Here is a 16395-nt window from a genome sequence, read left to right as displayed (position 1 = left end):
TCCCTCCAAGGCCCCAAGGGATCCTTCCATATCCGCCACAAGTTCACCTGTACCTCCACACACATCATCTATTGCATCCGCTGCACCCGATGTGGCCTCCTCTACATTGGGAAGACGGGCCGCTTACTTGCGGAACGCTTCAGAGAACACCTCAGGGACGCCCGGACCAACCAACCAACCACCCCATGGCTCAACACTTTAACTCTCCCTCCCACTCCACCGAGGACATGCAGGTCCTTGGACTCCTCCACCGGCAAAACATAACAACACGACGGTTGGAGGAAGAACGCCTCATCTTCTGCCTGGGAACCCTCCAACCACAAGGGATGAACTCAGATTTCTCCAGTTTCCTCATTTCCCCTCCCCCCACCTTGTCTCAGTCGGTTCCCTCAACTCAGCACCACCCTCCTAACCTGCAATCTTCTTCCTAACCTCTCCACCCCCACCCTACTCCGGCCTATCACCCTCACCTTGACCTCCTTCCACCTATCACATCTCCATCGCCCCCCCCCAAGTCCCTCCTCCCTACCTTTTATCTTAGCCTGCCTGGCACCCTCTCCTCATTCCTGATGAAGGGCTTGTGCCCGAAACGTCGAATTTCCTATTCCTTGGATGCTGCCTGACCTGCTGTGCTTTAACCAGCAACACATTTTCAACTTTATATTCCTGGCCCAGCTGATCGAAAGACATCATGACCTCCCCCTCAAATAACTCTCCCAAACAGGTGACTCCTCTAGTCTCCCAGAACCTAAAGCCAGAATCCATCGATCCTGGCTGAAATCCTGGCATTCCGACTATGGGAGTAAAAAGGGAAGTTTAATATAAATTGCCCTCGCTATTTTACATCATTCTCCATGCTTTAACCGTATTTCTGCAATGTTCCATGACAGTCCTCATCTTGTCCAGCAAATAACAAATTAATAAGGAGGCACCTTGCTTGGAAGGCCTCAATGTTCAGCCAAATTGACTTCGGGTCCCAGCAAGGCCAATTATTCACAAAGGATAAGAGGGAATTTAATTGATATTTCTTGAAATCTGAAGATTCCACACTGCCCCCCCAAATCCCCTGTGGAAGCTGCAATTTAGCAAGCTTAACAAGAGGTCGCCTGCGACACCAGATGAAAGAACTTGGCAAGCTGTGAAGCCTCCGTAACGCCTGCTTAGGTAGCATTAGAGGGAGCATTCACATGGGATATAATAAACGAGGAAGAACATTCATTTTAACCAGAGATATTCTACCCAACCAAGATATTGGTAGAGCCTCCCTATGCTGAAGGTCCCAGTTAGTAAGTTTGCAGATGACACCAAATTGGAGAGGTAGTGGACAGGAAAAAAGGTTATCTCAGATTACAATGGGATCTTGATCAGATGGGCCAATGGGCTGAGAAGTGACAGATGGAGTTTAATTTAAATAAATGTGAGGTGCTGCATTTTGAGAAAGCAAATCTTAGCAGGACTTACAACTTAATGGTAAGGTTCTCAGGAGTATTGCTGAACAAAGAGACCTTGGAGTGCAGGTTCATAGCTCCTTGAAAGTGGAGTCGCAGGTAAATAGGATAGTGAAGAAGGTGTTTGGTATGCTTTCCTTTATTGGTCAGAGTATTGAGTACAGGAGTTGGGAGGTCATGTTGCAGCTGTACAGGACATTGGTTAGGCCAATGTTGGAATATTGCGTGCAATTCTGGTCTCTTTCCTACTAGGAAAGATGTTGTGAAACTTGAAAGGGTTCAGAAAAGATTTACAAGGATGTTGCCAGGATTGGAGGATTTGAGTTATAGGGAGAGGTTGAATAGGCTAGGGATGTTTCCTGAAGCATCAGAGGCTGAGGGGTGACCTTATAGAGGTTTAGAAAATCATGAGAATTATTGATAGGATAAACAGACAAAGTCTTTTCCCTGGGGTCGGTCAGTCCAAAACTAGAGGGCATAAGTTTAGGGTGAGAGGGGAAAGATATAAATGAGACTTAAGGGGCAACATTTTCACACAGAGGGTGGTACGTGTATGAAATGAGCTGCCAGAGGTAGTGGTGAAGGCTAGTACAATTGCAATATTTAAAAGGTATCTGGATGGGTATATGAATAGGAAGGATTTGGAGGGGTATTGGTCAGGTGCTGGCAGGTGGAACTAGATTGGGTTGGAATATCTGGTCAGCATGGATGAGTCAGACCAAAGGATCTGTTTCCATGCTATACATCTCTATGACTCTATAAGTGCACAAAATTAGCTTTATATAATTGATCAAAGGCTGGAGTAATAAAAATTTCTAAATACAGGAAACCTCCCTGTGACCACCTGAAATGGAATTGGATGCCACCCCCAAGGTCAGGTACTCCGACAAGACCACCCTCCCTCCCTGGAGGCATGGCCACCAACTTCATAAAGTTGATTTTATACCCTGAGAAAGAGCCAAAGAAATTAATCTTTTGTATTAAACAGGGCACAGATATTGTCGAATTAGATAGAAAAAGAAGAACATCATCTGCATAAAGGGTGATTTTCTGTTCCCCCCAATCCCACCTCCGGAGTAACTAGAGGGGGTCCCTGCGGATAGCCTCCGCCAATGGCTCAATCACTAACGTGAACTGCAGCAGTGAAAGGGGGCACCCTTGTCGGCTACCTCTATCAATACTAAGATTGTCAGACCTTATGCTGTGAGAGCCGCTGCCTTAGGTTGTTACATAATACTGCCACTAGCGAAGATTCCCCCCAGGACCAAACCATTCCAGGACATAAAAAGGATATGGCCATTCCACCCGGTCAAATGCTTTCTCTGAATCTAGGGAGACTACCAAGCCTGGAGTCGACCTCAGCTGGCACACCTGGACCACGTTCAGCACTCTTCTCATATTATTAGAGCACCTGCGACTTTCAATGAAATTTGTCTGGTCCTCTATTACAATAGAGGGCAAGATCTTCTCCAATCTCAGCGCGAGCGTTTTTGACAGAATTTAAAAATCTATGTTTAACAACAATAAGGGCCATTTGGAAATGGAAACAGGGTTAGGGTTCGAAGGCTACATCTAAATCAATATGTATCAATGCTATAGGATTTCAAACTAAAATTTTATAAGCTTTGTCGACATATATGTTTATGTTGGGTTGAAAGTTTTATTTTCAGTTCAATTAAATTATATTATTTAATAATGCACCTGACCATATCAAGCTAAACATAAAATGATCAGTACTTTCTCAATGAAAAGATAAGCGTTGCAACCAGACATTATCAATTAGAAAAATAAATTGAATGAACAAAGTCAACCTTTAACTTCAAATTAAAGGTTTCTTTGGGTGCATAAAACTTATATTGTGCAAGATTTAATTCAAAATATATTAACATATATTTACATCTTAATTTGCTGAAGCAAAATGTAAAAGATTAATTCAAGATTCACCTTTAATTGTTTCTTCAACGACTTCAACGACACGATCTATTTGTTGAACCTAATAAGGGAAAAATATTTTTACAACATTACTGATAAGAACTGACAACAATCCCATAACACACCAGTAACTGCTAGATAAAAAGGCAGTGTTACCTACAAATTAAGCCATGTATTAGACATTGAAAATGAAAAATAAGACTTGTTTAGTGGAATCAACTTCATGAAAAAGTTATTACCTTTTTCCTCCTGTGATCACCAACAGAATTTGCCTCTTTCAGCTGTTTAAGGTTCGGGTGACTAAAATGGTTTCTCTTCAGAAGGATGAAACCAATGTGCTGTTTCTACAATTGACCCTTTTAAGCATGAAGTTGGAAGATGTACACAGGAGGCGCATGCTGATTCACCTTCAATTTTTTTCTTATTTCACTTGGGTTAACCTGACTGTTTGATTGGGGTCTGTGGTAAATACATAAGTAGAATGTATTACTGGGCCACGTGTTCTTTTTAAAATCCCTGAACTGATGAGTGGTCAACCCAATTTTTGACATTTAAAAAACAGGCTTTTTATAAATTCAAGTTCCAAGTTTTCAAATGCTATGGAGACTTTCTGAATTGTAAGTAACATATGCCATCATTATTTCTCTCATCAGTTTTACATATTTATTACTAATTATTACGCAACCTCCAACCTCCTTTCTCTCTCCAAGATTTGAGAGTATGGCAAACAAACGTTATCTATGAGTTTGCTAACAACAACACTGTGGTAGGACAGGTATCAAACAATGACAAGTCAGAACACAGAAAGGAGATAAAGGACTGAGTGGCTTGGTGCAATGACAACAACCTCTGTCTCAGTGTCAGCAAAAATAAATAACTGATCTTTGACTTCAGAAAAAAAGGAGAGCATACTACGTGGGTACATAGCAGTCTGAAACAGCAACTGCTCTGCCCAGGACCATAAGAAACTACAGAAGATGGTCTGGGCTGTGCGCACAATCATGGAAGCCAACCTTCCATCCGTGGACTCCATTTGTTCTTCACGTCATCGCAGAAAGGCTGCCAACATCATCAAAGACTCCTCTCATCCTGTTAATGCTCTCCCACAATATCAACCGTCAGGCAGAAGATACAGAAGCTTGAACATATGCACAAACAAGTTCAAAAATAGCTTCTCCCCTGCCATTATTAGACTGATGGATGGGTTCTCTAACTTCAAATAATGTTGATCTTGATTTGGGCACCTCCTATGCAGTGTAACCTATATGACTCACTATGTGCAAGCACCTTATGATGTTTGCCCTTGCTTCCTCTGATCTGCCTTTGCTGCTCACAAACAAAGCTTTGCATTGTATCTAGGTACACATGAAAATAAATCAAAACAAATCAAACGTTATTTCATTAGAACTTAGCAAGATAGAATGGTGAGAGTTATTCAAGACATGAGAATGGAATAGGGATCAAGAAAAACAAAGGCAAAGGTCTGCGGTAAGATGAAGAGAAGAGGATAGTAACTAACAAAAGATTTCTTGATGCAAACACCAAAGGGAATGATAAAGAATAATAAAGAAGTGTGTCCAGACAGGGTGTGGATGACTTCATTGCCAAGCAACTTGAAGAAATACAAGAAGAGACAGACAGCAAGACAAAAAGTAAGGACAAGATGGAGGCAGTGATTATGAACTAAAGTTGCTGAACTTCTTGGTAAATCCAGAAAGCTGTGGAGAGCAGGACAAAAGACTGGGTGTTGTTCTTCAAGCTTCTTTGTAACTCTGGAGGAGACATCGGCAGAGACAGCAAAGAGGGAGCAAGATGGAGAATTAAAATAACAAGTAACCAAAAGCTCAGGAGTATGCTTGCAGAATTAACACTGTTGTTTTGCAAAGTGGTCATCCACTCTACATTTGAGTGAACTACACAACGCACACAACATATTCTGAAGAGCAAGTACAGTATACTAAATTGGGGAAGTAGTACAAAATAGTTTCATTTGGAAGAAGCATTGTGCTTAAATGATGAGGAGGAAGAACGTGAAAGGACAGGTGTTGCACTCTGTGCTTGCACAGGATGACACAGTAGGAAAGTGTTAAATGGAATGGTGAGGAAAGTGGTAAATGTTCTATCATCATGCTGAAGTTTGCAAACATGTTAGAGGATGATCTGATGATTACAGAGAAATGTGGGGATGAAGGTAATCCTAACTTAGCACATCTGCTTCATTTTATTCATGTCAACAAACTGTCAGCCTTCAAACCCATGTGAAATGTAACTTTCTTATCGCTCACTCTTAAAGAAATGGTTTGTTTCTCTCTGAAAAAAAATTAATATTTTCCCATCCCCATCAGGCATCTGATTTCAGTTTTTTTTCTCTACTTTTAATAATTTGCTTTCATTATCCTTCACCTATAAGTGCTTTTTTCCCTTCCATTTCCAACCCCCAACCACTGCACATCTTTCTTTCCCATTGATGCCCTAAGGCAGAACACTGAAATATTTGTTTGGAGATGCTCATATCACTTTTTAATTGTAATGGCCCTCAATCCACTACCCCATTTCTCACTTAGTATTTTAGTTTCTAATCTCTCAACATATCTGTTTGATATCTCTCCCACTGATTCTGCAATACTTTATTCCTGATTATTACCATTACACACTTGGGGAGACTGTTAGAAAGGGGAATTATTTAAGAGAAGCCAGGGCAATTTTTGCATACCACTGGGAACTCTCCTATAAATTTAGCAAAAGGACTGTAATACATAACCAAACTGATGAGCAGCAAAAAGACAAAGGAATAGTCTCTGAGAAACTCTTAGCCATTTCAGAGGAGGCAAACATCATACATTTAAGGTGACAAGAGACTGGGAACCAAATGACTCCATCGCGGTGATTTTTATTAGTCTTAAAATTCAAGGTGTCTGCCGGGTACTGTTGCCTCTTGCATTATTCCAAACCATCAAACAATAATTTTGCCTGGTCACTTTTGGAAAAAGACGGATGGAAGACATATCCAAACCCTTGTTTGGAGACCCAGAATTATGCTGCATGCCTGAATGGGATGCCATTGTGCTATCACAGGGAAAATGCAAATAATCAACCAAATAGAAAGGAGAAAAACAATGTAACTCAGAATGTGAGAAAAAGCATGCAACTAATGAAGAACAAAATAACTGATGGTTCAATGATCAGATTATAGTATAAAGGCCATGATTTTATATTTTCCATATTTTTGGTTGTGAACGGAGGTGGGAAAATGGCTGTTTAAAAAACAAAGGATTGCAGAAGGGATTACTGTACTTTTGAAAAGCAGGTTACCAGTACATTGCAAGTTGTCCAAGTAGAAAGGGCTTTTGCCAGTTCCATTGGTAAGATTTTAAATTTGTTTGGCAGGGGGAATGGGAACCAAAGGGTAGGTTTAGATAGATCAGATTCAGGATTGGTGATGCAATCAGTGATTTGGAAAGTAAAATAAATGAAGATTAAGAAGCACCCAGCAAAGAAAACTGACAGGGTTGAGTTGTTCATACTTCAATGTAAAGAGAACTACGAACCAAGCAGATAAACCAAGGGCACAGATAGATACATGGCAGCACAATATTGTTGCTATAACGGAAACCTGGCGAAAGGAGGGGCAACATTGGCAGCTTAATATTCCTGGATAGAGTTTTCAAGGAGAATAGAGTATATAATAAAAAAGGGAGCATGTAGCAGTATTGGTTAAAGAATCAATTTCAGTTGAGACGGGATAATATACTAATTGGATTAACAAATAAGGCTTTATGGGTTGAGCTTAGATATACAAGAAAAAAGGACAAGTCACACTACCAGGTGTATACTACAGACCCCCAAATAATAAGAGGGCGATAGAAGAACACATACAGGTAGTTATCCTATAATGCGCACTTATTAAATACGATTTGACTGTAAAGCAATTTATCAATTGCAATATTCATTTTTAATGAATCGAACTCCTGTTCGTTGTTATAGAATTCCCATCGACACCACGTGATCAATCAGCTTGTACACTTTCTCGTGATGAGCTTCGTAAAAGGCATTGTGAAATGTTTGTGCTAATGGACCTGGAAAAGCATCGTGAAAATGTCTCTACAGCCTGAGGACAAGAAGCTGGGAGCAATCTGTTAATTTAAAAACTTAAAGAGTTGGCTAACAGTAAAAGGCCAGTAAATTGTTGAGGAGCAATTTGAAACTTGGCTTTTGGGTTGTCTGCATTAAGAGCTTTTTCCTCTTATTGTTTAAAAAATATGTTGAGACGTTAAAGACTATCTACAGACTGAGGTGAATCTGTTTCAGTGATCAATCAATATGATAATCAACTGCAAAAAAAAGTGCAGAAGCTTGGACATGGTCAGTCAGCTGCTCAGGGTGGTCAGAGTGAGTAAACTCTGCACATAGTGGGTGAGAGAGAAAGAGAAAGGTTAGTGACCACTGTTATTTTTGGGTTATGTGTAGAGATGTCCTGAGGTGGTGAGTAGGCTGTGCAGAAGAGATTCAGGGTTAGTCAGGGCCAGATGTTAGCAAGGATGAAAATGAGTGGGGAAGATGTTGCAGGAAATAATGAGTACAGTAGCAGAGATCAAGTGACTATGATGTTTCAATGAGAACTGGTGGCACTTTCACTGGCAGATTGGAGAAGGTCATTGATCTTCTTCACCGGCATTCCTGATGAAAGGCTTATGGCTGAAACACAGACTCTCCTGCTCCTCAGATACTGCCTGACCTGCTGTTTTTTTCCTGCGCCACACTTTTCAATTCTGACTCTCCAGCATCTGCAGTCCCCACTTTCTCCTCTGTGGAGTGATGGCCAACTGTCGATGAAAAGGCATTTCTACCTGTCGACAACTATGTAACTGACTCCCAGATAGATGAATATTTTGTTGAACAGTAGAGCCCAGAAACCTTCAGACTTCCAAAAGGAAAAACAATGTCTATCTTTTTGTAGTGAAAAATACCAAAAACCTGACAATGCCACTTTATTTTCTCTTACCACTTGCCTTTAGCTGTGACTTTTAGCCAATAAAGTCAAACTGTGAACAAGTTGCTCTGAGCCTCCTGCAAGCCAAGTGAAAGTATCTGGAGAAGTATTGCCAAACATCAAGTTCTGGCAAACCAAAAGGATGACTTCAGTGAACCCTGTGGATAGGGACCACTGAACTGTCTGCCCTGTGTTTCCCTCCATCCATTATACAATTTTTTTTTAATCTGCCTAAATGTGCTTGCAGGGTGAACTTTACAAAAAGGTTACAGGTTTAAATATTAGAGTTATACATCAACAATCCATGGTTATTTACTTGTAACTATAATCTATTTATTGGTAACAAATAGCAATTCTCATTAAGTACAGAAAGCTGCACAATCTTGTCAACCTCAATCAAGAAAGGTAAATTGGGGAATTTTGTATATTTTGGTAAATTCTTTAACTTATAAGATGACTTTGGAAATAGCAAGGCTTGATTTCCGGTGTGCTACCCCAGTGAGGTGTGAACTGTATATAATAAGGTTGATAGTCACAGCACAAACAGCAGACCTTTCCTACTCAGATCACGAATTGTATTATAAATTTGATTGGTAATATCCCAAGCCTACCTTTCCTGAATTATCAGTAACAATAAATCTTGAAATGTTGATCCATTATTAGCTTCTGGCACGGTGGTTCAGTGATTAGCACTGCTGCCTCACAGCATCAGGGGCCTGGTTTGATTCCAACCTCTGTGTGGAGTTTGCACACACTCCATGTCTGCATGGGTTCCCTCCGGGTGCTCTGGTTTCCTTCCACAGTCCAAAAATGTGCAGGTTAGGTGAAGTGGTCATGCTAAATTGCCCATAGTGTTCAGGGATGTGTAGGTAGGCGAGCCAGTCAGGGAAAATGTGAAGCAGTAGGGTAGGAGAATGGGTCTGGGTGGGATACTCTTCGGAGGGTCAGTGTGGACTTGTTGGGCCTCATGGCCTGCTTCCACACTGTAAGAATTCTATGATTTGATGACAATATCCATTTGATTACGATAGCCTCACAACAATATCCATATCATAATCTAACTCAATGGTTTCTGTTTGAAAGCTTAAGATCAGAAAATGTCCATATAAAATATTAGTTAGCAGGAACTGACAAGGCATTGCAAATATTGAGATTTTACTGGTACTAGACAACCTGAACCCTAAATGCACTTATGACAAACCACCTTTTCACTGGCAAGTTTCTCATAGATCTGAGGAACTTGTGCTGGAGGCAGTAATATTAAACCTCTGTTTAAAACAATACAAAGTAGCCAAAATTATTCCATCACCTCTGGTGAGCAGGTTATTTGCACACAGTCAAGTGCATTTCCATTAAATGCAGAAGGAAGGAGGGTATAGTCATGCTTGAAATTTCTGAATATTGCATTCCCTTCCAACTGCCATCCACTTGAAGATTTAAAACTTCCCTCAAGTTATTTAGTGAACTTAAAAAGGAGCAAAACAAAAACCACAGATTTTTTTTCATGGTAGGAAATTAATGAGGATTAACTGTGGTCTTTATATAAGACTGCAAGAATATGTCTCCTTCTAGACACAACACACAATTTCCGAATCTTCTAAATTTTCACACTTTGACATCCTTGAGACAAGGCAAATATCAAATCCAAACCAGGCGTACACAAAAACCCAAGAATTATGGGCAGCATGGTGGCTGAATGGTTAGCACTGCTATTGCACAGCGCCAGGGACCCAGGTTTGGTTCTAAACTTGGGTGGCTATCTGGGTGGACTTTGCATGTTCACCCTTTGTCTGTGTAGGCTTTCACTGGGTGGTCCGGTTTCCTCCCACAGTGCAAAGACTGGTCGGGTGGATTGGCCATGCTAAATTGCTTTGCAGTGTCCAGGGATATGCAGACGAGATGGATTAGCCATGGTAAATGGGGTTATGGGAATACTTTAGAGGAGTGGGTTTGGGTGGGATGCTCTTTGGAGGGTAGGTGCAGACTCGATGGGCCGAAAGGCCTCTTTCCATGCCGTAGGGATTCTATTCTCTGTGAAACGATGTCTTGAAAAGCTGAATTTTTTAAATGATGTATCAGAAAAATATTCTTACCCCAATAATGCTCAAGCCTTTAATGTAGTCCATCCGTGGTTGGGCTTGAGGAACACATCCAGCAACTACTACTTTTTTATTTTGTTCTTGAGCTTTTCTGAAGTAAAAACAAAACGATATGAAATTATACGATTTTACACAGAGTAACTAATAAGGTCAAGAAAATTATAACTACAATTATTAATTTAATACCTCTAAAATTCTGAAAGTACATTTGTTTCTTAAGTCTTTGTAAAGGTTAGAACTGAAGTGAACAATATTTACTCTGAATCAAATTAAAGCAGCCACTTTATTAAATTTTTCATTGTTATTACTACCTACTCCTCAGTTACAAGTTTGATTGCTGAACTATTTCCAATGCAGAACATACATTTAATACAATGGAACACTTTTTAATACCAGTGCTCATTCCCTCAATTTAACATCACAACAAATTTGATCCACAAAATTCAATCAAAATACTGACTCTTCCAATTTAATTGTTATGAATTGCACAACCTGGTAAATGATACAATAAAATATGACCAAATGAACTGCATGGCTCTTTAACATTTTGAATAACGCACCAGACTGACAAAGCTCACAGAGACGGTGTAGGGTTGCAACCTAGAAAAATTGAAAACTGGTACTATCAACAGAGAAAGCAACTCAAAAATAACCCACATATAGAACTCTAACTGCAGTCAATTTAGTTTATTTGAGTTAGAGTAGCCAATATATTGCAAACACTTTTAACTGTACAAGTATAGAAAAATGTGGAACTTCCCTTCATTTCAAGTTGTGTATTGTATAGGATTCCAAAACTGATAATGAATGGGTTAGAAGGTTTCTCACACAGTTGTCACATTCACAGAAAAGCTGAGTGTGTCTCCCTTGCCATCAATTTACGTTGCCACTTTCCTGTGTTTCAGAGAACATGATCCAACTGGTAGAACTCATCTCTGAATTAGAGAGGTTGTGAGATTCACACAGTAGACTGAGCGATTTTCTGAAAAATCAGTCACCCATTTTTTTTTATCTCCTTTGTGAAGCAAATGATATGGTCAGCAACAAGTACACTAAAGTGAAAGAAGTGCAACGTAACTGCCGTTTCTCCTGGTAGGCGTGTTTAGCACCTTGGACAGTTAGATCAAAGGAGGTAAAAGAGCAATTGTTACATTCCCTGCAAAGGCATAGCAAGATGCAATTCAAGATCTTCTAATTGTTTGTTATTTTAATTCACAATATTCCTCTTACGCTCGCTCTTTCTGTCATCAGCCTTCTGGAATGTTTCAGTGAAATCAGTGAAAACATGTCATATTGAATTTGGGTACTGATCTTGACACGGTGTTCAACATATTCAGACCATGAACTCTATCCTCCAGTTACCTTTTAACAGGTCTATCCTTTATTCTTTATTTCATCACTTAAAATGTGTTTCTAATTCATCTCAAAGATTCATTGTAAACAGCCATAAGATTTTGTTAAGTACCTTCATATCTGTCTCTCAACAGAGAACACAGTGAAATATAGCTAACCTCACAAAACATGACATTTGCTATATATCGCTGATCATATGCATTATATTTTGTTAAGAAATTAAAGTACCAGCCACCATGATGACCGCAGAGGTAAAAGCCAAATTCAAGTAAATAATCAGGTGTTGTATCTTAGGTTTTAAAGACTGAAAGTTTGTAGCAGGAGAGAAAACTGACTCAGCTTTCTAAATAATTAAACATCTTAGAAATTGGAGGAATATTCAAACATGGCAATGATCATGAAGAAAATCTGGTCGTTATAGAATGCCAGAATTTTCATGTTGAAGAATAATTCATTGGATATTATGAAATGCAGAAATTAGGCAATGTAATAAATAATAGAACAGAAGTTTAAAGGAAAACATGGGATCATTAGTCCTTGGGAAAGGAAAACATACAGATGAAAAGTGGACTCAAAGCAAAGCAAAGAAAGATACAAAAGCACAGAGCCAAGTTTAGAGCTGGGCAGACATCCGGGTACAATGGGAATAATACCACCAGGGTCTGTTTTCTCTTGCCAATCAATTTGTCAAAAGACAAACGAGCTAAGTGGGAAAATGTTGTTCACTTTGGCAGGAAGAATCAAGTCGTTCTGGGTAAGTTCAGAACTAAGGAACACTGTTGAGAATCACCATTGTAGGACAGAAATTAAGGGATTTTTTTTCTATGTGAGACTTGAGAGACATTGCAACACTGTTGCTGAAAGTTATGCGGGCAGAGTCATTGAATATGTTAAAGGCCCATGGTAAATACTGTAGATTATTGTTAGGTAATAATCAAAGGTTAATAAAAGCTTATTAGATTAACATGAAAATGTGGAATTTAGAACACAAATAGATCAGCCTAGAGTTTATTGAATGGTGGAAGAAGGTTGATGGGCAGAATTGGATTCATTGTTTCACTAATGTCCTTAAGGGAAGGAAATCTACTATTGCCATCAACCCCTGTTCAGTGAAAGATCAGGAGGTATCCCAGAAGCAGCATTAGCATATCTAAAAATGAAACTTCAATCTGGGGAAGAATGTTGTACCACCCACATGCCAAACAGCAGAAGCAGCATGCAATCAGACCTAAGCAATCTCACAAACAATGGATCAGATCTAAGTTTCACAGTCCTACCAAACCATCATGAATGACCACAGACAATTAAGCAATTAACAGGAGACAGAGGCTCATCAAATATCTTCACTCTCGATGATGGGGAAGCCCCCAGCACATTACTACAAAGACAAATCTGAAAAATTTGTATCCATCTTCAGCAAGAAGTGCTGAGTGGATGATTCATTTCTAACTCCTCCTGAAGTCACCAATCTTCAAACGATACGATTCACTCCGCATGACACCAAGCAATGGTTGAAGACATTGAATATTGCAATGGTTATGATTCCTGACAATATACCATAAATAAAACTAAAGAGTTGTGCTCCACAACTGGCCATGAACCTAGATAGGACAGCTACAATACTGACATCTACCTAACAAAGTGAAAATTTGCCTATAGCAGTCTTGTATACAAAAACAGAACAATCCAGTTGCATCAATTACTAATCTAACAGTTCACTCTCCAATTATTAGAAAAGCAATGGAAGGGATAACTAACAAAGCTACCAAACAGCACTTATCAAGAAACTGACCTGATGCTCAGCTGTGGAACCACTCAGTTGTCCTCAATGCAGATTCGGTCCAAATAAAAGGGCAGAGTTCCAGAACTGAGGCTTTAAAGGCAACATTTGACTGCATTTGGCATGAAGAAGCCCAGATAAAACTGGAATCAATGGGAATTAGGGCGAAACTCTGCTGGTTGGAATCATACCTAGCAAAAAAGATGACGTTTGCAGCTGTTGGAGTTCAATCATCTCCACCACAGGACATCAATACAGGATTTCTTCAAGGTAGGGACCTAGATTCAACTATCTTTATCTATTACATCCATGACTTTCCCTCCACCATAAGATCAGAAGTGGGGATGTTGCTGATGATGGCACAATGCTCAGCACCATGTATGATATCTCAGATACTGAAGCAGGCCATGTCCAAATGCAGCAAGCCCTGGACAAGTAACATTGGTGCCACACAAGTGCTGAGCAATGACTGTTTTCAACGAGAAAATCGAACAATTGCCCTTGACATTCAATGCATTACCATTTCTGAACCCCACACTGTCAGTATTGTAGTGTTTATCATCGGCCAGAAATTGAACTGGAGTGGTTATTTAAAGATGTCTACAGAGACAGGTTAAAGGCTAGGAATTCTGTAGTGATTTACACAGCTCGCTACCGCCTACAAGGCACAAGTGAGCACTATGAAGGGATACAATCCAGTTGTCTGGATAGATACAGTTCCCACAACATTAAAGAAGCTCAACACCATCTAGAATAAAGTAGTCTGCTTAGCATCTCTCTGTCATGTTAAACATTCACATTCAATTGCACAAGTGCACAGTAAACAATCTTCAAGATGAATTGACCTTCAATAACACTTTTGAAACCCACCATCATGACTCCTAGAAAATTAAAGCAGATGAATGGGAACACCATTACCTTCAAGTTCTCTCCAAAGTCACATACCATCCTGACTTGGAATTATAACACTACTGCTTCAGCATCATTGGATCAAAATCATGAAACTTCACTCATAACTGCAATAAGAATGTCCCTAACCCTCACAGACTGCAACAGTTCATGAAGTCAGTTCATCTTCTCACAGGCTATTAGGTAAGGCAATAAATGCTGGAAGTGCCAGGAACATACATTATTCCATGAACAGAAACACCACAGAAAAAAGGCAATTCAACTCAAGCAGTTCATGCCCATGTGTTTACGCTCCACTTGAACCTTTCAAACATACTTCATATAAATTGAACATGAGCATCTATTAAAGAACATAGAACAGTACAGCACAGTACAGGTCCTTCTGCCCTCGATGTTGTGCTGACCTTTTTGGCCTACTCGAAGATCAAACTACCTACGTACTCTTTATTTCACTATCATTTTACTATCTTCCTTACTTGTCTTTATGCTCACCTGCCCTATTTTTAGGGTGTTTGTTTTTCTTGTTATACATGTATTCATACATTTATTTAAGAAGGGATACAAGGAGAAGCCTGGGAACTATAGACCTGTAAGTCTGATTTCAGTGGTGGAAGATAAGATTTATGTGCAACTGGAAAAGCAAGGAAAGATATGGGATAATCAGCATGGGTTTGTGCAAGGGAAGTCATATCTTATAAACTTAATTGAGTTTTTTGAGGGAGTAACCAAGAAGATTGATGAGGCTGGAGCGGTAGAAATCATTTACTTGGACTTTAGTAAACCGTTTCACATGGTAACTAGTAAAATGAGATGACATGGGATTCACAATGAGCTTACCAAATGGATACAAAATTGGCTTAACAGCAGGAGACAAAGAACTGTGGTGGAGGGTTGTTTTTCAGACTGGGGGCTTGTGACCAGTGGTGTTGCACAGGGATCGGTGCAGGTCCACTTTTGTTTGTCATTTATATAAATAATTTAGATGAGAAACATAAAAAGCATGGTTAGTAAGTTTGTGGATGACACAAAAATTGGTGGTATAGTGGACAATGGAGAAGGTTATTTATGATTACAAAGAAAATTTTAAAAACTGGGTCAAAGGACTGAGGAGTGGCAGGTGAAGTTTAATTTAGGTAAATGTGAGGTATTGCATCTTGATAAAACAAAGGATATTTGCACAATTAAAATTAGGGCATTTGGTAGTGTTGTAGAACAGAGAGCGAGGGACTCAGACAAATAACTCTTTGAAGATTGTGCCACAGATAAATAGGAGGAGAAAGTGAAGACTGCAGATGCTGGAGATCAGAGCTGAAAATGTGTTGCTGGAAAAGCGCAGCAGGTCAGGCAGCATCCAAAGAAGGGCTCATGCCCGAAACGTCGATATTCCTGAAGAAGGGCTCATGCCCGAAACATCGATTCTCCTGCTCTTTGGATGCTACCTGACCTGCTGCGCTTTTCCAGCAACACATTTTCACCACAGATAAATAGGGTGTGTAAGAAAGTGATTAGCATGCTTGCCTTCATTGCTCAGTCCTTTGAGCATAGGAGTTGGGACATTATATTGAGATTGTATAAAATGTTGCTGAGGTCTCTTCTGGAATACTGTGTCCTGTTCTGGTCGCCCAATTACAGGATTAAGCTGAGGAGATTGACCAGGATACTGAATGGAATGTAGGGTTTGAATTATAAAGTGAAGCTGGATAGGCTGTGACTTTTTTCACTGCAACATAGGAGGTTGAGGGGTGACTGAGGGATATAGATAAGGTGAATTGGAGGTGTCTTTTTTTCCTCAGGTAGGGGATTTTAAGACTGGGGGTATATTTTTAAGTTACAACATTTAAAAGATATTTTTAAAGTATATGAATAAGAAATGTTTGGAGGGAT

The 16395-nt window shown here is 39.7% G+C and overlaps 1 protein-coding gene across 2 annotated transcripts in view; it reads right to left on the bottom strand.

The window, feature by feature from the left end:
• Positions 1-16395, bottom strand: part of cdkal1 (CDK5 regulatory subunit associated protein 1-like 1) — a 581619-nt gene that overhangs the window by 434345 nt on the left and 130879 nt on the right. For both annotated transcript variants that reach the window (XM_060849921.1, XM_060849920.1), the window contains exons 5-6: positions 10464-10560; positions 3393-3441 (exon numbers count right to left, since the gene is read on the bottom strand). In XM_060849921.1, coding sequence (XP_060705904.1) covers positions 3393-3441; positions 10464-10560 — 146 coding nt within the window. The remainder of the gene's footprint in view (positions 1-3392; positions 3442-10463; positions 10561-16395) is intronic.

This window comes from Hemiscyllium ocellatum, chromosome 34 (genome assembly GCF_020745735.1).
Source record: "Hemiscyllium ocellatum isolate sHemOce1 chromosome 34, sHemOce1.pat.X.cur, whole genome shotgun sequence".
Lineage (NCBI taxonomy): Eukaryota > Metazoa > Chordata > Chondrichthyes > Orectolobiformes > Hemiscylliidae > Hemiscyllium > Hemiscyllium ocellatum.
The sequence above is the reverse complement of the archived record's forward strand: the minus strand, read 5'-3'. Positions and strand labels throughout refer to the sequence as shown.